General features: G+C 53.8%; 2 protein-coding genes across 2 annotated transcripts; both read left to right on the forward strand.

The window, feature by feature from the left end:
- Positions 1-1,484: 1,484 nt before the first annotated feature.
- On the forward strand, positions 1,485-8,458 carry LOC311604914 (potassium channel, subfamily K, member 16; the record flags this gene model as incomplete). Its single annotated transcript, XM_084795128.1, has 5 exons — positions 1,485-1,697; positions 5,591-5,705; positions 6,783-6,949; positions 7,609-7,774; positions 8,241-8,458. 5 exons carry the CDS (start codon positions 1,485-1,487, stop codon positions 8,456-8,458), a joined length of 879 nt encoding a protein of 292 aa, XP_084651254.1.
- A 1,993-nt stretch (positions 8,459-10,451) lies between these two features.
- On the forward strand, positions 10,452-21,192 carry KCNK17 (potassium two pore domain channel subfamily K member 17). Its single transcript, XM_084794316.1, has 5 exons — positions 10,452-10,798; positions 13,765-13,879; positions 15,459-15,619; positions 15,891-16,065; positions 20,339-21,192. Exons 1-5 carry the CDS (start codon positions 10,532-10,534, stop codon positions 20,659-20,661), a joined length of 1,041 nt encoding a protein of 346 aa, XP_084650442.1. The 5' UTR covers positions 10,452-10,531; the 3' UTR covers positions 20,662-21,192.
- The last annotated feature ends 201 nt before the right edge of the window (positions 21,193-21,393 follow it).

Below are 21,393 nucleotides of genomic sequence, written 5' to 3' on the forward strand. Positions count from 1 at the left end.
CCATCCTGGATGCATCAGAAAGACAGAACCAGCAGAGATCTTTCAGAAAAGATGATTTCCCAGATTTCCTCACACTGCTTCTAAAATGGGCCACACCCTTCTTCACTCTTAATACCTAGCAACCATGCCCCTGCCTCACCTACTCCAGTGATGTTGTATTGTGTTCTATGTTGGGCCTTGTAGCAGAAGAGAAACCCTGTTTCCCTCCCTCCCTCTCTCTCTCTCTCTCCCTCCCTCCCTCCCTCCCTCTCTCTCTCTCTCTCTCTCTCTCTCCCGCTCTCTCTCTCTCCCTCTCTCTCTCCCTCCCTCTCTCTCTCTCTCCCTCTCTCTCTCCCTCCCTCCCTCCCTCTCTCCCTCTCTCTCATATACTTGAAAGACATAGAAATTCTCTCCCCTTGCTTTGATTTTTCTGTAAGGCCCCCGGTCTTAGTTACTTTTCTGTTTCTAAGATACCCTATGACCAAGGCAACCTACAGAAGAGAGAGTAAGCCTTGCTTACAATTTCAGAGGGTGAGTCCACAGCCGTCATGACAGAGGCCATGGCAGCAGGCGGGCATGGCTCTTGTAGCAGTAGCTGAGAGCTCACATCTTGATCCATAAGTGGGAGGCAGAGGTTGCTAACTGGGCCTGACATGGCCTTCTGAAACCTCAAAGCCTTGCCGGGCATGGTGGCGCACACCTTTAATCCTGGTACTCTGGAGGCAAAGGCAGGCAGATCTCTGTGAGTCCGAGGCTAGCTTGGTCTATCTACAAAGAGAGTTCCAAGTCAGCCAAGACTATTGCAGAGAAACTGTCTCGAAAAACCACACCTTCTCCACACCTCTGTCTCCTGAGCTCAGCATCCTCCAGATAAACCTGCTCAGAGCTCTCAACCATCGGCAGAAGTGATAGCTGGTGGTAACCAGGGCCTCTGTGTATCAGTAGCATCAATTGATAATGCTGCTAAGCAAGGCTGTCATCCGCCTATTTACTCTGCTCTGATTTGTTTTACTCCGATTCGTTCATCCCTAGGTTCCCCCAATAGGCAGGTCCATCCTCCCCATTCCATTCTGTAAAGCAAGGCCAACCCATACCCTTTCGAGACTTCCTTCCCAGCCTCCTGTGTTTGAGCTGGGAGCCTTTCCAAGTGAGGACTCTGGAGCTATCAAGATCCCTTCAGATCCAGCAGGGTGGACTCCTGAGCGGAATCCCCCACAGGCACTCAGCCTCACTTGGAAGTAGGAGACTGAGAGCAGATGAGCTCAGGAGAAGGCCATAGGTGTCCCTGAGGAGCCTATGCAGTTTCTGCCTTGCTGCTGTGCATGGAAAAAACAAGGCTGGGTGGGGGATGGCAGGCCTGTTTGCACACCACACTGTTCAAACAGACTCCCCTGCCGCAGACACCTGTGCGGTGGAGGACAGGGCAGGCAGTAGCGGGGGCTCTCACAGCCGCTTGACTCTCCCCACAGCCACCCTGACAGCTGCTGCAGAGTCCTGGCCACATCATGCCCCGTGCTGGGCTCTGCAGCTGCTGGGGTGGTCAAGTATTGCCCCTGCTCCTGGTCTATATATGCTACCTGCTGCTCGGGGCCACCGTCTTCCAGCTGCTGGAGAAGCGGGCAGAAGCTCAATCCAGGGACCAGTTCCAGCTGGAAAAGCTGCGCTTCTTAGAGAACTACACCTGCCTGGACCAGCAGGCCCTGGAGAAGTTTGTGCAGGTGAGGGAGTAAGTAAGAAAAGATGGGGGCAGGAAGAGTGGGGTGGTGGGGGGCCAGTGGCAGGTGCAGAGCCACCACCTAGAGGTTGGTTCTTTGACCGGGAAGTGGGGTGGCCCAGGAAGATGGAGCCCAAGAGAGACCTAGTCCAAGGTCCTGGCACTCTGGTCTATTATGTGAGCTTGATCAAGCCACTTAACCTAAATGTCGTCATCAGTAAGGTGAGAAGAAAAAGTGTATCCGGGGTTAGGGAGGTGGCTCAGTCAAGCGCCTGGCAAAAAAACAAAACAAACAAACAAACAAACAGAAAAAAAAACCGAGGACCTGAGCTCTAAGCCAAGATCTGACGTAGAACAGCCAGGTATAGGCAGGTAAGATGGCTCATCGAGTAAAGGCACTTGGCACGGAGCCTGCTGACTGGAGTGTGATTCCTGGGAACCCACATGGTAAAAGGAGAGAACCAACTCCTGGAAGTTGTCCTCTGATCTTGGCACATGTATGTCCACATGCATATAAACACACACACACACACACACACACACACACACACACACACTGCTATGTGTTAATTAAAATGTAATTTTTAATAATGATGATGATGATGATGATGATGCCAGGCATGGTGACTTGTAATGCCAGCATTGGAAAGGCCTAGACAAGCAGATCCCTTGGGCTCTCTGGCCAGCTAGCCTTGCCAAATGGGCAAGCCCCAGGCCAGTGAGAGAGCCTGTCTCAAAAAAAAAAAAAAAAGAAAAAAAAAAAAGAAAAAGAAAAGAAAAGAAAAGAAAAGAAAAAATGTAGAAATCTAGGTAAATGGCTAAGTAGGAAAGGATACTTTATAAGCACAGAGACCTGAGTTTGAATCCCAAACCCCCATGTATAACTCTGGATATGGCTACAAGTGCTTGTGGGCTGGTTGGGGAGACAGGTGGATCCCAAGACCAGCCTAACCAAAAGGGCGAGCCTCTCAGGAGACAGACAAAACCAAACAAGGCTGATGGCTCCAAGGAACGACACCTGAGGCTGCCTCCTGGCCATATATGCACATACACATTCGTACACAGCGATCTGCACACACACAAATGCGTAGAGACACATGCGTACGGACAGAAAATGCACGTCTTCTGGTCTAAAGCTCCCTCTGAGCTGCCACTTGCTTGATGAACATGAGCTGCCAGCTATCGGCACTCTAGAGATTTCCTGTCCCACACTCCCCCACTTCTCAGGACTGCTGCCCCATTTGCTGGCTCCCAGCTCAGGTCCTGGGGTGGAGATGCGGGCAAGGGTGAGAACCAGCTGGGCTGTTGGACATCTGTCCGGCGGGATGAGCACCGCCAAGACTGCACGCCTAGGTGCCCTCATTCCCTGCCTGGGCCCTTCCTACCCTCCCTCTCTTCAAGAAACAAAGTAAAACTAGGTTATTTGGGGCAAAGGCAAAGATGGGGGCACTGAGGAGGAGATGGGCAGAGCAAGTGGACCAAGTGGTACGAGTCACCACAAAACAACAGGCCAAGCGTAGTCAGCACAGTGACAATATGTGTTAAGGGGTGGGGACTCGGGCTGCGTTCCATCAGGATTCAGGACGTGGGGCTGAGCACCTTACAGGTGTTTTCTCCCCGTTGCTTCCTGCGCCTGACCAGTATCAGCTTGCAGGTGGGAGCTGGGACTCAGAGAGATGCAGGTGTGAGGGCGAAGGCTGCACAGCCGGTGGCTAAGGCAGAACTCACAGCCATGCTTCTTTCAGGGGTGGGGGCAGCCTTTATTCTTTACTCTGTGGAACTAGCTCACCTGCCGCTGGGGACAAGGTACTGCCGACGGCCAGAGCTCTTAAGGTGAGGCCTGTGGACTGCTGCCTCCAGCAGCAACGCCTGAGAGCCTGTTAGGAAAGCAAGTGTCAGCTCCCACCCAGACCTGCTGACTCAGGTGTTTCGGGTGAGGTGACCAGGTGGTGCTGAGGCCCTGAGATTTCTCACGGGACTAAGAGCAGCTGGCCTACTAGATGGAACGTGAGGAGAACTGCCCCTGTTGTCCAGGATATCCTCCAAATGCAGAGTTACTCAGGCTTGGTGCTCACCTCCAGCCATCACAACCTCCCAGAAGTAAGGGACACCCCAAAACCTCTTCCTATCCTGGGCTGGAGGTGTAACAAGCTATAAGGAGTGGGCAGACAGGTGGCAAGGCTTGAAACAATTCCATTGTCAAAAGTTAAGGACAGACTAGATCTGACAGCATCCCAAGAGGGTGTGTTTAGCTTAGGGGCTCACTAGGAAAGAGGGGACAGACACAGCCCCAGAAAGTCCTCAGTCTCAGGGTAGACCCTCCAAGTGGAGCTTGGAGATTTGGGGAACTCTACACAGCGCTGAGTGTAGTGTTCAAATGTGACTCCGCGAGGAAGTGAGCTTGTACATTTAGCCCCTTTCTCCTTCACTGTGGACACCCTGAGGCCACTCACCCTGGAGCCATCAGAAAGGTCAGGACCCCTTCTGCACAATATCAAGCGTTCAGAGCTGCAATGGGGACAGTTAGGGACCTGGGCGAATGCTGTCCCTAAGGGTGGAAGTCTCAATTCGGAATGCATGTCCCAGCTCTCTGGGTGTGTGGGAAAGAGGAGGCCAAAGCCTACAGCTCAAGAGGTTATTCCTGCCCAAATGAAGGCCAGGAGGCCTCCAGCCAGGTCCCACAGGACAGGGAGGCAGGAGCACCATACTTCCTGATGGCTCCCTGCCCCCTGCCCTGCCCCCGCCTTTGGGGCACCGCCAGATATGGAGGCTGAGCTGCCACCACCCAAACTAAAGGGGAGAGGGTTAGAGTCTGTGGAGGGGGAGCCCTGCCCATTTCCCATGACTGGTTGATGGTGCAGCCTCGAACCTGTGAAGGCTCCTGTTCTAGAAACACAAAACATGAGCACGTAAAACACACATGTAGACACATACATGCAACATACAGCACTATACAGCACATGCAGTTAACACACCACATGGACATAATACCACTGTATACCCATGCTTACACACACACTCACACACACGTGCACACATTCACACACACATGTACATATGCACACACCCTCATGTGCATACGTGGGCACGCACGCGCGCGCACACATGCACACCCTCATGTGGGCCTCCCTGATGGAATTTCTCCTGCAGGCATGGGTTGTATTCACTAGACAGTGTCAGAGAACAAGTCTGCCAGCAACCCCCCTCCATGCCCAGGAATGCTCTTACTCCTACGACCTGCTCTATCAGAGGGCAGCCACATACTCCGCTTTGGCCAGCAGACCCTTTCAGAGCATTCAACACAAAACCCACCTTGTCTCAACCCACCTCTGTCTCTGTGCCAATCTGTGTCTCTGTGTCTATCTCTCTGTGTGTCTATCTCTCTGTGTGTTTGTCTGTCTGTCTGTCTGTCTGTCTGTCTCTCTCTCTCTCTCTCTCTCTCTCTCTCGTGTGTGTGTGTGTGTGTGTGTGTGTGGTGTTTTCCTAGCTATCAAGAGCACCACAGGGTGGGCATGGTGGCACACACCTATAATCTCAGCACTTGGGAGGCAGAGGTAGTCGTATCTCTGTGAGTTCAAGGCCACCCTGGTCTACAAAGCGAGTCCAAGACAGCCAAGGCTACACAGAGAAAACTTGTCTCAAAAACAAACAAACAAACAAACAAAACATCTCCACACGCCTCCTTAGCTCCCTGGCTCGCCACTGGCTCATTAGGGCGTACTTTAGTCAACTGCTAGCCACTTAGTGTCTTCGCCACTCGGAGCATCGAAGCCTTCATGTCCATTTCTGTGACATGGGAGTGATGCCATCTAAGAGACATGATAGCATTTTACTGAGAGCTTGGTGACAGCTTGCACTCAGTAACTGCCAATCCTACTGACCATGCCACTTCCACAGGTCATCCTGGAAGCCTGGGTGAAAGGCGTGAACCCCAAAGGCAACTCCACCAACCCCAGCAACTGGGATTTTGGGAGCAGTTTCTTCTTTGCAGGCACAGTGGTCACCACCATAGGTAAAGGGGCAAGAGGGCAGGCCTTCCCTAGGCCCTGCTCAGCTGAGGGGAGGGGTGGGGGGTTGAGAGGGCGGGACCTCCCTAAACCCTGGAAGAGGGCGGGGCTTCCCTAGGCCCTGCTCAGTTTGAGAAGAGGGCGGGACTTCCCCAGGCCCTGATCAGTTTGGGATGCATTCCAAATGCCATGGTCCAGAAGAGGATGTGGTACATAAGGCCCAGATCGGAAAGTGGGTAGAAGTGACTTGTAAAAAAGGCAGGTGGTCAGGTTGGCTACAGCTACAGCCTGGCCCGCTTCCCTGGGGTATGCTAAGTGGCTAGGCAGACAGAATCCGGAGTGAGTGCTTGTCTTTCTGTGAACTTCAGTCCTGCCCGGCACATAGCTGGTCCTGGTGCGCTGATGCTGTGTGCCTGGTCACAGACCAAACTCTCGCTTGGGACTAAAAGTCCTCTCAGGGACCAGATAGAGGGACGAGAGGTGGGAGGGCATTTGTGCACGGGGACTGCTCCTCAAGACAGCAGGTGATAGCTCAGTGTCCTGAGAAGATGGAGTACCATCAGAAAGCCTGCTCTATTCACTCCCCGTGAAGCCCCAGCCCCCCCCCCCCACAGACCTCCCTTCTATTCAGTTAAGTCCAAATCCAAGTCCGTCCACTTGCCTTGGCAAGCCAGTCAGAGCGACAGTGGAGGGGTGTGGTACAGACTAGAATCTGTCCCAGGCTTGGCCTTCAGAGCTTCCAATCCACCAAAGAGGGATTAAATTGCTATAATTACATGAGACAAGGTGGGTAACCAGATAGAAATGACAGGAAGCATCTCAGAAAATCATGCCTGGCAGGCGGGGAGAGAGAGGCAGTCAGGAGGGCTTCCTGGAGGCAGCATCTTTGGAGATGAGCTTTCTATAAGTAGAGACTGTTCTATCAGAAAACAGGGTGAGTGTCCACGGGAACCGGGGAGCTTCTCCTCCTCCTCCAGGTGATGGAGACAGGCCTCTGCTAGATCTGGGGGTGGGGTGGGTGGGAGCCAGGTCTGGGCTCTCTCTTCCCTCCCCTCGTCTGCAGCACTCCCTTACCCCTGCAGGCTATGGAAACCTGGCACCCAGCACGGAGGCAGGGCAGATCTTCTGTGTCTTCTATGCCCTGATGGGCATCCCACTCAACGTGGTATTCCTCAACCACCTGGGCACAGGGCTGCGTGCCCACCTGACCACACTGGACAGGTGGGAGGACCACTCCAGGCACTCCCAGGTAAGGAAGAGTCCTCCCTGTAGCTCCAGGCCCTCAGGGACAGACAGCTGAAAATTGGGAGATGGACTCCGGTATACAGACACCTGACAGTCCATTTGGACATCTGCAGGGCTGGGAAGAAGGGTGGTGCTGCAGACATGGCCTCAAAGGCTCTATGGCGCATGTGACTGTGGTGTCCACCTGCAAAGGGTTGAGGGCCAGGCATTGGTTGTGACCTCCCTGAGAGGATTGTGCCCATGTGCCAGGCAGCTCTATGCAGCATCCTTCTTCAGTAGAAAATCTGAACATGACATTCTCTCTTCATGCTCACCATGGACATGCTTTCATGTGGTCCAAAACAGTCTCCAGGCTACCTAGCATGCCCCCACAAAGGGACCTGGGACAGGTCTCAGTAGGCCCTACGGAGCCTGCTCAAGTGTGGCTCTCACGTTCTAAGGGGTCTTTGGCTCCTTCCTTGACCACTAACACAGTCCCCAGCCCAGGAAGGCTTGGCACATACATGTCACCATGCCCATGGGTGCAGCTCCGCCCAAAAGTCTGCAGCAGGGAAGGGCTGCTTTCATGTGCTTTCATGCTATCGCCCTGCCCACACCCAGCTTTTTCCAGGCTTCCCCCAGAGCCTTCCAAAGGGTCTCAGGGGCAGTCTCATCCCCTCCCAGCTCCTGCAGGTCCTGGGCCTGGCTCTGTTCCTGACCTTGGGGACCCTGGTCATTCTCATCTTCCCGCCCATGTTCTTCAGCCATGTGGAGGGCTGGAGTTTCCGTGAGGGCTTCTATTTCGCCTTCATCACCCTCAGCACCATTGGCTTCGGGGACTACGTTGTCGGTGAGAATGGGATAATCAGGTTATCTTGGCGGGCACCCACTAGGATGATGGGGAGCACTAGGATGATGGGGAGCACTGAGATGATGGGGAGCACTGGGATGATGGGGAGCACTAGGATGATGGGGAGCACTGGGATGATGGGGAGCACTGAGATGATGGGGAGCACTGGGATGATGGGGAGCACTGGGATGATGGGGAGCACTGGGATGATGGGGAGCACTGGGATGATGGGGAGCACTGGGATGATGGGGAGCACGGAGGTACCAGCTGAGTGAGGCTGGTTACTTCTGGGACCACTGTGGACTCGTGGTGGCATCCTCAGAAGTCTCTGGTACCCATCACTGCTTCCTTCTGCTACTAGTCCCTGGTATGAGGACCAGGGAGAGAGCATTCCTGTGGAAGTTGGGGCGTCGGGGGCGTGGGGATGGCAGTGCCCTCAGACACCAGCTATCACCTTCCCCGGCAGGCACAGACCCCAGCAAGCATTACATCGCTGTGTACCGGAGCCTGGCAGCTATATGGATCCTGCTAGGGCTGGCGTGGCTGGCGGTGGCCCTCAGCCTGGGGTCCCTGCTTCTGCACAGGTGTTCCCAGCTCTGGCTGCTCATCAGAGGCCTGGACCCTAAGGATGGAGCAGCCCCTGACTCCGACCCCAGACCACAGAAAATCACCATCTCTGCATGAGACCCAAGTGTCCTGCCCTCCCCGAACCCCATAACATTCCCTGCCCTTCTTTTTCCTTCTCACCCCTCACACTGTCCAGCAGCTCTCCATACCAAAGACAAGAGACAGATGTAACTGAGAGGTGAGGAGGAAAAAAAAAAAACCAGCAACCTGTGTGGCTGGAGATGTAAAAGCCTCAGAGCTCTGTCTCCTGCCCCCAAAGAGAACCTGGAGAAGTCAAACTCAACCTGGCTCATGCTACCCTAATCACTTCTGCCATCTTCACATACTCTTGGGAGGCCTTAGGCTGCCATCAAAGGTGGGCTTGATTTTTGCGTTATTTGCCGCATACATGGGAAGCACTCAACAAGCCCCAGCGATGTACCAGGCACCATGCCTGCTTCAAGGGCTGTGACGGTGATAGCTTCTGCCTTCACTGTGTCTTCGGTCTTGAAGGGGGCCCAGCGCAGCACCTGCAGCCTTGATGGGGATAAACCTGGGGAGAGTGGGCTGGAAAGATGGCTCAGTGGTTAAGAGCATTGGCTGCTCTTCCAGAGGTCCTGAGTTCGATTCCCAGCAACCACATGGTGACTCACAACCATCTATAATGTGATCTGATGCCCTCTTCTGGCCTGCAAGCGTGCATGCAGGCAGAGAATGTATACGTAATAATAAATAAATCTTTTAAAAAACAAAAATTCAGGGCAGTAGCTAGAGGAAGGGAACTGGACACACACCTGGTGGTGGTGGGGGGGTGCACTTCTGGTGCATGCAGGAAGGTGTCCTCAGAAGTCTCGCAGCTGAGGGACAGGAAGGCTGCCAGGCGGCCTTCCCCACCTCTCCTTGCCCTCAAGTGGAGGGGTATTCTAGAATAGCGCTTGGGACCTCTGTCAGGTGCCCCACTGTTTTCCTGAACCTTCAGAGCACCCTAAGACCTCATCACTCTCCCTGAGAAGCCGGAGGGAGGGACAGCAGATCCCGAAGCTTTATAGACTATGAGCTCCCTGGCGACATGGACTCCTATAGGAACATTTCATTCAGCCCCGGCCCTTCTGCTGGATTGTGACTCTAGGCCAGAAGAGAGGAGAGGGTTTTTGGCCTGGCCTCACAGGTTAAGGAACTATTATTATTATTATTATTATCATCATCATCATCATCATCATCATCATCATCATCATCATTAGTTTTTCGAGACAAGGTTTCTCTGTGTAGCTTTGGTTGTTCTAGACTCACTTTGTAAACCAGGCTGGCCTCAAACTCACATCGATCCATCTGCTTCTGTCTCCCAAGTGCTGCGATTAAAGGCGTGCGCCACCACACCCGGCTAGGAATTAATTTTTGCTAGGACTTCCTTCACCTCCCTAGTGGTAAGGGGGTCCCTAAGAGCTGTGTCCTCTTTACAGTATTAGGGGTAGGGTGGGACTGTGAGCCTAGGAGGTTGAAGGGGGCGGTCCTAGGGAAGGACCCACATGGGCAGAGGGTTCCCAAGCATCCAAGGAAAGGATTGAAATCTGAAGTCCTCCAACACCTCCACACATGCCAGGCGGGTGCTGCTCTGTCCTGGGTGGATGGAGACCATGCGGAGACTTCCCTCCAAAGCAAGAGACAAGCTCCGGACAACTTTCTTTTGCCTGCTACCCCCCTTCTCCCAGCACATACACCATACGGTACTCAGTTGGCCCCTATTTTACTTTTTGAGTGCACTGGCTATACAGAGACCTAGGGTGACACACGCACTTGGAGGAAGTCCCTGGCCCCTCAATTTAGGCAGGAGTCCCGTGACAATAAACTTGGCTGCTGTTTCTTCTCTGTGGTGGATTTCAGGAGTCTCTCCTACTGCTGGGAAGCGCTGGGGTGGGGTTGGGGGTCCGGAGCCCTCTCCTTCCCTCTGATGTGGGGCTGGGTACTCCACCATTCTACTGGGAAGCAGTCTTTTTTTGTCCCGAGATTGGGTCCTTGAGGGTGGGCAGGGCCAGCCCATCGTCCAGTATTCCTGCACAGGGAAAGGAAACAGGCGGGTGTTTCCTTAGAGAAGGAGCCCTTCCTGGCCTTTCCTGCCCAGCCTGGTTCCTGTGCATCGTAGCTTTCCTCATCATGCCAGAGCTCCCTGGCTCCCGCCTCTCCATCACCTGCAGACCGCGATCTCCCGCGGCGTCTTGGTGGGCTGGGGGCTGCAGGGTGCCGGGCACCGCGTTCCTGCTGCTTACTTATCTGGCTTACCTGGTGCTGGGCACGAGCGTGTTCTGGGCGCTGGAGGGTCCCGCGGCCCAGGACCCTAGCCGCAGCTTCCAGCGCAGCAAGTGGGAGCTGCTGCAGAACTACACGTGTCTGGATGGTCCAGCGCTAGACCTGCTGATCCGGGTTAGGGGCCAGCCTGGGAAAGAAGAGATGGGGCTTAGGGGCGTGGGAGGGAGGGGGAGGGGAGGAGAGGAGCGAGATGCCCTGTAGGGATGAAGAATGCACTGGTCCAGGATATGAAATGCTGGGGGTGGTTATCCCATGGGGGCGGGGGTTGGAGGGCACAGGCTTAGGGTTGTGCAGTTGGGGTGGGTGACCACGGGGTTGGGCTGGACAGCAGTGGAAAAGGCCTCTACCCTTAAGGAAAGGAGAGGGTGTAGTTAGTCTTTTTTGTTTGTTTTCAAGACAGGGTTTCTCTGTGCTAGCCCTAGTGGTTTTGGATTCGCTTTGTAGACCAGGCTGGCCTTGAACTCACAGTGTTCCCTGCCTCTGCCTCGCGAGTGCTGGGATTAAAGGTGTGCGCCACTACACAAGTCACAAGTTACAGGGCTGTCCTGATAAGGACAGGTAGAATTTGGTCCAGTGCCAGGGACTTATTGGGACCAAGGGTGAAGGATGAAAGGCCACATCTAGCCTCCTCCAAGGGCGGGGTGAGTAAGAGCCATTAGAGTCGGGCTATGGGCTACGAAGCTTTAAGGATGGGCAGGACCCTGGGCACTGGAGAAAGGGTTCATCAATAGAGGTGGGCAAAACAGAGTCAAAGCGTGCTTGCCTGGGACAGGGGCCAAGGAGAGAGGGGCTGCGAGTGAGAGGACCTGGATCTAGGGTTGCCATCGCTTTGCCCAGAACATCCTACCCCGCCTGCAGCGAGGCGGGGCTGAAAGGAGAGGGCAGGGGGAGGTACATAGATCTTTGAGTCAGCTGCTCCTCAGCTGATGAGGATGCTAAAGAGTAGAGAGGCAGAAGGTGGTTCATCCTGGCGCGGCTTCCTATGGAGGTCTGTTTTACTCCTGGCCTTTGTGGAACACAGGCAGCAGCTGAGCAAATAAGTGCTTGCGTTAATACCCTGCGCCACGTCCCGAGCCAGAGCTTAGACCCTCGTGTCTGGGTGCGGAATCTTCATACTCCTGCTTAACACGCTCTGTTAATGGTTCACTAACAGAGAGGGGCATGACCTGAGCCCCAAGTCTGTAAGCTGAAGCCAGATACTGGACTGGAAGAGGAAACTGTTAGGGTGGGACAGGAGGTCGGCTGAGTGGAGATAGACTTCCGAACTTTTTTGGGCAGGCCAATTGGGAAGGATCTGCAACTAGGCAGGCGGCGGCTGCCTCTACCCACAAACCCCAGAGTCAGTAAATACCTCTGTCGCAGCCCTTCCCTTGCCCAGAGTCTCACTAGCAGATACTATCGTCCCCATTTGGAGACGAGCCAAGGCTCAGAGAGGGTTAGCAAGGCTGCACAGCCAAGAGCAGAGGCCACTGACTGCCCAGAGGCTGCTTGTGGGTACGCCTACGCATGTGGGCGTTTCCCAGAATTTCCAGGCATGCGCCACAGATTTAACCTTCACGGAAAGGATTAGGCGCAGTTAACGTTACTATCTTACAGACAAGGAAACTGAGGCATGTAGAAAGTGAACAACTTCAACACAGCCTCTTTTACTCCCGAAACAGCCTTGATGGCCTGTGTCAGAGTTAATTCAGGTCTTTTTTTGTCTCACTGACGGCTAAGGTCAGGTCTCTGTCATCTTCTGGTGATATCCAGCCTATCGCTTCTTGCAAGATTGGGAGTGAACTGGGCAGCAAATGAGTACTTAAAGCCCAGAGGAAGCCCAGAGCCCATCCGGCCCTAACTCTAGAAGATGGCGTGCAAGGGCCTGTCCTCATGACTCCTGCCTCTGGGGAACCCTAGGCTGGGAGGATGGGTTGGGACTCCTTGCCCTGACCAGGCTTGGAGTAAAGAACCAGATACTGTGTGCTTTCCTGGGGACACATGAACAAAAATTTCTTCACCCCCGTTAGGGCACCAATGAGTCACCAAAGGAACAACGCAACCCAGGTCTATCTGGATGACCAGTGAGTTTGTTGGGGTTACTGCGAGGAACACGGGTGATTTGACAGCAGCTGCATCACTGAAAAGCCCGCCCCACCAGGGCTGGTAACCTCCCAGAAGCTGCATCCTTGGAGCTCACTGCACCTTGCAGGCAGCCACACTGAGGAGTCCCCTTTCCTCAGCAAATTGTTACTGTGTATATAATGTGGGGGAGGGGGCCTTGGGAATCCTGTAACTTTCTGAGCCTTAGGACCTTGTTAAGTGAGTGAAAATGAAGGCAGGAGGTTCCTAGGTGCGGCTGAGGAGGTTTCTTGTAGCTATGAGGGAGAGCATAGCTGGGGGCATCTTTTAGGGTCCAGACCCAACATGGCTGGCAGAACTAGGCCCTGAAGGGAGAACGATGGGGTGCATGGGGGTGGGGGTGGGGGCGACAGTAACCAAGAGGCTCAGAGAGTAGGAACCAAGAGCAGCAGCCAAGAGACCAAGACACTGGTGTAGCCAAAATGGGTGGGCTATATAGAAGCTGGGAGACGGGCCCAACCGAGTTTAGGGTAGGGGATGTGGTATGCCAGCCAGGACGCCCTCATAACAGGGACTGGTGGTGCTGAGAGGCTGACGGACAGCGTCCTCTCTGATATGTTAATAGGTACCTCAGTTAGCCGTTTGTCCTGCATTTGAGACCTAACAGTGAATCCCATGAGCATCTCTTCCCCCTTCCAGAAGTGTCTCACGGTGTAGAAATTGTCTATATAATGTGAGGACTATAAAAAGATGAGTATAAGCCAGGTGTGGTGGCGCACGCCTTTAATCCCAGCACTCGGGAGGCAGAGGCAGGCGGATCGCTATGAGTTTGAGACCAGGCTGGTCTACAAAGTGAGTCCAGGACAGCCGGGGCTACACAGAGAAACCCTGTCTCGAAAATCCCCCCCCCAAATATGAGTGTAGGTGTGGGCACAGATGTGAGTATGTGGATGTCTTGGGGTGCAGGGGCCAAGTCCCCCTCCCAAGATCCTGATGGTCACTTCAACTTTTTCCTGCAGGGCGTCATTCAAGCTTACAAAGATGGGAGGAGCCTCCTGGGAAATACCACCAACATGGGGCGTTGGGAGTTTGTGGGCTCTTTCTTCTTTTCTGTGTCCACCATCACCACTATCGGTAATGGCTGGGTGGGGGTGGTCTGGGGTGGCTGGGGAGGTGGCTTCTTCCTGAGAGCCAATGGAGCCTCCCTGAGAGGCAGTGGAGCTGACGGTGGCATTTGAGGGGGCTAATCCAAGGTGCCACACCTATACAGCTATCAGTTCTGCAGCATGATGCCCCCCACACCTCCCCACACCCGTGCCCTCCTACAAGCCGCACTTCCTGCCCCAGGACCCATAGACTTGGTTTCTGCATTTCACCAGGCACCAGGGGGACTGTGCACATAGCCTTCCTACAGTTCCTCTTATCCCACCAGCTCCATCCAAGTCACCACTCTCCAAAAACATTTCCCATCTAGAGCCAAGATGAAGTGAAACCTGTCCCCAAAGGGCCCCTGGGGACTGTTGTGTAGAAGCAGTGTGAGCCAAAAGCACTGGGTTCCTGCAGTCCGGAATCCCTCCCGTGGAATAATGCCAGTCAGTGGTCCTTTGCTCTTGGCATCCCCTGCATAACCCAGGACTCACCACTAGAGGGCGAGCTCACACCAACGACGACTCAATTCCCGCTTCCCTGAGCAGCAAGCGGTCTCACCTTGCCCTCCCAACAGAGAGCAGGTGAATTGCACTAGGCAAAGCTCTCTGTGGAGTTTTAATCCAGTTACTATTTCTAGGAGGGAGCTCTGAGGACTTCAGGGTGCACAGGCAATCTTTGAGAAGCATATGTGAAAGGTCCCTCTGTCTCCTGGGCCTATGTCTTTGTGTTTTTGGTTTGTTTGTTTGTTTGTTTGTTGTTTTGAGACAGGGTCTCTATTATGTAGCCCTGGAGCTGCCCTGGAACTCTCTATGTAGACCATGCTGGTCTCGAACTCATGGAGATCTTCTTGCCTCTGCCTCCTGGACACTGGGATGAACGGCATGTGCCACTGTGCCTGACTTAGAGACCTTGGTGGGTTTGTTTTTGTTTTTTGGTTTGTTTCTTTGGTAGGTTGGTTGGTTGGTTTTTGGTTTTTCGAGACAGGGTTTCTCTGTGTAACCTTGACTGTCCTGGAACTCACTCTGTAGACCAGACTGGCCTCGAACTCACAGCGATCCACCTGCCTCTGCCTCTGGAGTGCTGAGATTTAAGGCCTGCGCCACCATGCCCGGCCAAGACCTTGTTTTAAGGCAAGCAAAACAAGAGGAGGAGATGATGGGGGCTTCAGAGAAAGAGGCCCCTGAAGAGGGTCCCAGGACAGATACCAACCAGCACGCGGCAGCTTTCCATCATCCACGGGTCTGTTCACTCAGCTCTTGCACGCATTGCCCCCTCCAGGATTCACATTTCCCACTGAGGCTCCCTTACCGCTGTGCTGAGAGAACGTCTGCACCCCCTTTTTTTAAAAGTCCAACAAAACGGGCTCAAAAATATCACGCACCTTATCCAAAGTCCCACAGCCTTGCAGCCTTGCAGGGCACAGGAAGGACAATTTTGAAGGAAGAGAGCAGCTCAATCTAGAGTGGGAGCGGAATTCCGGAAGTTGGGTGGGGTGGGCAGGCGGAAGGCTTCGGTGGCCACCGGTGGAAGAGTCCCTTTCAGCGGCCCCCTCTTTTTGCTCTAGGCTACGGCAATCTGAGCCCGCAGACCATGGCTGCCCGTCTCTTCTGCATAATCTTTGCTCTCCTTGGGATTCCTCTCAATCTCGTGGTGCTCAACCGGCTGGGCCACCTCATGCAGCGTGGGGTGCACAAATGTGCCCACCGTCTGGGGGCCCGCTGGCAGGTAAGGGAGCGCTAGGAAACCTGGATGAGTCCTTTCTAGAAGGAGGGACCGTGGTGAAAGTAGGGAGCAGGAACAGGAGGGGTGGGTTGGGGAAAATGAGGGTGTTGGTAGGATTAGGGGTACGAAGTCCAGGATGAGGTCTAAGATGTCCGTGACCGGGATGAGAAGGGTGGCAGGAAATGTGGGGGAAACACAAAGCTGAGGAGGTGGGAATAGGGCACCCCACCCCCACCCTCGGGTTCCAGCTACAGGCCAGTGCTGTGTGCTGCAGGACCCGGCCAGGGCACGGTGGCTAACCGGCTTCGCTGCGCTGCTCTCCGGCATCCTGCTTTTCCTGCTGCTCCCTCCACTTCTCTTCTCACACATGGAGGGCTGGAGCTACGTGGAGAGCTTCTACTTCGCCTTCATCACTCTCAGCACCGTGGGCTTCGGGGACTACGTGACCGGTGAGAGAGGCTCGGGGTTGGCAGGGCTGAGACTCAGCTGCCTACTCCGTCTAGGCCTGGGCATCCACCTCAGGTGTCTAGTTGGTATCTCATGTGTGTGACTTGGTGATCTTGGCACATAGCTTGTAGCCTAAAGCATGCTGTACCCTTTCCCGGCATGGTGGGCTAACATCCCTCCCTCTTACTGGCCAGTGTCGGACTTACTTGTAGATGGGTGCCCTAGAGGGACACGGAACCCATCCCCCAACTCCAACTGAGGACCCAGGCAACACAGTGAGGGGCCCCAGGACACCCCAGTCTGTCACCCTGGACCATGCAGGAACCCCACAGGCAGCTGGCTTTGCAGGAAACAGTGGAGGCAAGTTCCAGCAGGTGGCAGTGAAGGGACAGCTTTATAGCCAGCCTCGGCTAACCCTGAAGATCCCCGAAGAGTGAAGCTCACAGGTTCCTCCACCACCAGGCTGGCATTGGGGACACCACACCCTTCGGTAGACCAGTGCCCTGGAGTGAAAGGGGGCGGCGGGGGGGGGGGGGGGGGGGAGGTCTGTCATGAGAATTTTCTCCTGGGGCTGGCAGGGCTAGGCAACGCCTATCCCTCTTGTTCCTGAAGTTTCAAAACCAAAGCAAAGTTGGACTCCATCAAAATCCCCCCCTGGGGAACTTTGACTTTCTCGGGCTTATTTGCAGAGCACGGGTTAGCGGTTACAGGAAGGGATGTGGGTGACCCCCTCCCCCAAAGCACTGCGCTGCAAGGTTTTCACCCAGTATGGATGATGATTCCCCCATGGCTACATAGATGGAGCCCCCTCTCCTAGCTTTCCCAACCTGTACACTATTTACCATATACCATGTACCATGTACTCAGGCGGGAGCCCAGTGGCTCTCCCCGATCCCATCTTCTATGAGGGGACGCCAGCAACCCACAGTCTCAGCTGTGATGATCTTTTGCAAGTGGGTCCAGCTGATATGATTGGAAGTTTGACTCGGATGGCCGTCCTGTACAGCAGGGCCCTTCCCATAATTCTCCAGTGGACAGTTGAGAGGAGGCTTTCTCTGTCAGGATGGGAAGCCGCTCCGCTCACTCAGCCTACAACCCAGAGTGAGTGTCATCCCTGTTTTAAGAGGACGCTGCAACTCAGAGAGGCCAGCCTGTCTATCCGAGACAGCACAGTGAAATACAACTTCTGATCTGTTTGATCCCACAACTCAAGCTGTTTCTAGAACCTTCTCTGGGCCTCAGGGTTCCTAACTGAAAGGGTCCATCTTGGGGGCTTGCTGGGAACCCACTGCTGCTTTCTGGCCCCTGGGCTCAAATTTCTCTGCCTTAGGCCTCCCCTCCCCTGAGAGGAGGCGCTCATACCAGGGCTCTTGTGTCTCAGCCTAGTTTTCTCCAGCCTGTGGCTGAGGAGGAAGTGACTTGACAGCTTTCTTCCAACTGGGTCAGGGGCTCACCTCCACGCTCACAGGGGGAGCATGTGTCTGAGGAGAGCTTCAGCCAGCAGCAAGGAAGACCAGGCTTGCCCCTCCGCATTCAGGGGGACACTCCTGAAAGCCACTTTTTCTTCTCTTTTCCTTCCCCACTGTTATATCCCCTGTCAAGCCAGAGATGTTTCATAAAACTACCCAGCACTCTAAAGGGCTCCCATCCACACAGCACAATGAGGCTTAGCACCCAGGGAGTATCAACACTTTTCTTGTCCCTCTTTGTGCTTAGACCATTTGATTTTTTTTGTTGTTGCTGTTTTTTATTTTTGTTTTTGTTTCGAGACAGGGCTTCTCTGTGTAGCCTTGGCTGTCCTAGACTTGCTTTGTAGACCAGGTTGGCCTTGAACTCACAGCAATCCTGCCTACCTCTGCCTGCAGAGTGCTGGGATTAAAGGTGTGTGTCGGCTGCTTTGAAAGCCTTCAGGATTTCTCTGTAGTCTTAGGATGAAACCCAGATGTGGTTCCCGCCCCCCCAACCCCAGATTTTTTTTTCTTCTTTTTTTGTTTTCTCGAGACAGATTTTCCTCTGTATAGTTTTGGCCGTCCTGTGGCCACTTTGTAGACTTGGAGCCTGGAACTCACAGTGGTCCGCCTGTCTCTGCCTCCTTGAGTGCTGGGATTACAAACATGCGCCACCATGCCTGGCTCCCAGAATTTTTTTAAGACAGAAGAAGAGGATCGTGAGTTCAAAGACAGCCTGATCCACATCATGAGATCCTGCCCCAATTAGGTGACCTCCTCTAGAGATCAGTGTTCTGGAAACAGGAAGAGAAGCATCAGGCAGCCTTCAGGGAGAGGCAGAGACATGGCGCCATTGCCTGTGACTGTAGACGTGAAGGGGGCTCAGGAAGTCACTCTGTGGAAGGCAGGGCAAACTGCTTAGCCTCTTGCACTATAGCTCCCTGTTTCAAGCCCAGTCCGAAGTCCAGGATGCCAGAGGGGCTGCTGGGAGAGCAGCATGGCCCACCATGGTCCTCTTCAGCTGCCCAGCATCGCTGCAGAGGCTCCTACAGAGAGTCCCAGGCTGCTTCATCTGCAAGGGCTATTGCTTATATACAAGGAGAAACTGAGGCCTTAAGAAAGGCACAGTAAGGCCCAGCAGGCAAGTCAGGGCAAATCTAGGGTGGATTCCAAAATCATAAATGTTCTGGAAATTTCCACACCTCTTTCCCAAACATCAGCTCTCTTGCTTCTTTCGGAATGCACTAACCTCTTTCTTCGGTAGGAATGCTGACACACACACACACACACACACACACACACACACACACACACACACACGCTCACATATACCTCGTCATGGGTTACCATGGTCCCTGCTTGAAGCTGATAGCCAGAGTCACCCTAGACCCCAGCCACCAGCTCCTCCTATGGGCTGCAATTGCTTTAGCTACTCAGTGAGCGCCTTGCCAGCTGCCAACTCTCCTGCCAAAAAATGAAATCAAGGGGAGAAAATGCCACCCCATCCCCCACCCCTTCTGTGGCCAGGGGCTGGAGCTACTGCCTGGGTCCGGCGCTGGTTCCGCTAATTACATTTGGTACCACAAAGGAATCAGCTAGCCACAGAACCCTATCGGCTTATTCCAGGCTGCCAGTCAGGGCCAGGGCCACTGGCCAGGTCTGATGCAGGGCCAGCAGGACAGGATGGAGGATGGACCAAGACAGGAAAGGTTGTGGGGACCTAAGAGGCAGATCTCTACCCTGAAACAAATTTGATGAAGGAGGTAGGTCAGGTTCCCAGAGACAGATAGGAAAAGGGAACATGTTTATAGAGCAGGCCTGTGACAGGAACCAGCTAAGTCTCAGGGTGACCCTTCTGTCCGACCATCATCGATCTGGTGTGTCAGGGCATCAAGGGGAGCCCCAGATCTTGGGATCTTGGGAGTGTGCAGCACCCAGTGGTTTTAGGATACACGATCCCAGAGACTGTCACAGGAAAGGGTTCTTTTGTCACATCCGAAGAAGACACAGCAGACATTCGGGCTTCAAGAGTGTGATAGGCTATGTTCTCCAGAAAGATGTTCTGAGCCAAGATGCAAGGGTGAAGGGAACAATCTCAGGTTGCAACGGAAAATGGAGAGCCGTGGGAGGTGAGGGAACAGTGGGTGGGCAAGCATCCTGAGGCAGAAAGAAGGACTGAAAAACAAAAACAAAAACAAAAAAACAGGGAAAGAGAAATCGCAAAAAGGGGCACGCTGGAGAAGCCAGGACCTAAGGTGGTTTCTAAACCCAAGGGGGAGATTGCCCTCCCTTGTCACTAGTGCAGGGTACTCAGATGGCGGCCATCGCTGTGAGGAACAGAGCCAGGACACTTCCGTAGCAGCTCCAGGGCTCTTCCAAAACTCCCTGTCTCCAACTACCTGCCCCAGCATCAGATGGGTGTGGTGGCACACACCTATAATCCCAGCACTCAGGAAATGGAGGCAAGGAGGATCAGAAGTCCAAGGTCATCCTCAGCTACATAACAAGCTCAAGGCTAGGTTGGGCCAGGATAGACCCTGTTTCAAAAATAATGGAACAGGGCTTGAGGAAATGGCTCAGTGATTAAGATCGTTTGCTGCTCTTGTAGAGGACCTAAGTTTAGTTCCCAGCACCTACTTGGTGGCTCACAACTATATTTCCAGGGGAATCTGACATCCTCTTCTGACCTCTAGGAGCACCAAGCACACACATGGTGCACAGACATACAAGCAGGCAAAACACTTGTACAGATAAAAAATAAATCCTAAGGTTCCCAGTTTCTGTCTGACTCCCACAGGTCACCCTCTCTAACCTCACCTTTCCCTAGGCATGGATCCTTCTCGCAACTACCCTCCGTGGTACAAGAACATCGTGTCCCTGTGGATCCTCTTCGGGATGGCGTGGCTAGCTCTGATCATCAAACTCATCCTGTTCCAGTTCGAGACACTGGGGGACATGGGCACCTGCTCGCCCTGCTCGCGCTGCCTGCCCCGCGCACGCTGCTCCAGGAGGAACTCGAAGGCCCCAAACTGGAGGACAGGCCAAGAAGGGAAACATGGGGTTTCATGGCCAGGCTGCTGTTTTGAGGGGCCTGGGGGAGTCACACAGCATCTAGAACCTTCTGCTCAGGTTACGAACTGTGACACCTAGGTGTATTGCATAATTGCTGGGTCTCCCTTTTCAGACCTCTGATTTTAAGCAATATCCTTCTTTTCAGGGAGGTTCAGCTAGATGATGAAGTTCAAGTTCAGCCATAGGCTGCCTCCCATGCAACTTATGGCATGTGACTCTGGAAATTAAAAAAAAAATGTCTTTCCCCCCCTGAGACAGGGTTTCCTTATATAGCCTTGGCTGCCCTATACTCACTTTGTAGGCAAGGCTGGCCTTGAACTTACAGCGATCCACCTGCCTCTGCCTCCCAAGTGCTGAGACTGCAGGTGTGCACCATGTCCGGCTTCCTTTACTTCTTTATTCTTGCCATCTGCAACGTTGGCACAGGGGCTGGAACGCCAGCAACCGTATTGCACTGTGAGGCAGAGACCACGATGACTGAAATTGGTCACAAAGCAACAGAAGAAGCCTGACTGCTGCTTATCCCGCTGCTGTTGCTGTAACAAACAAGAACTGGGTACCATTCAACTTAACTCGTGTGAAAACAGTAAATGTCACCCTTGAAACTGTTATTTGGGTGTTTCTGACACAGTTACATCTACATCCAACTATCCAGAAACAGACAACAACTGAGGCTGTCACCTTCCGACAGAGGCACAATGCCTGCCCCAGAAGAGCTTTTCCAGCATTGGTGGAGGGCTGGAGAGATGGTACGGGAGATTGCTGGGCCCTCCACGCTCAGACGCCACAGGGGAATACACGGGGCTTTCT

This window comes from Acomys minous (assembly GCF_964271855.1).
Source record: "Acomys minous genome assembly, chromosome: 9".
Taxonomy (NCBI): Eukaryota; Metazoa; Chordata; class Mammalia; order Rodentia; family Muridae; genus Acomys; species Acomys minous.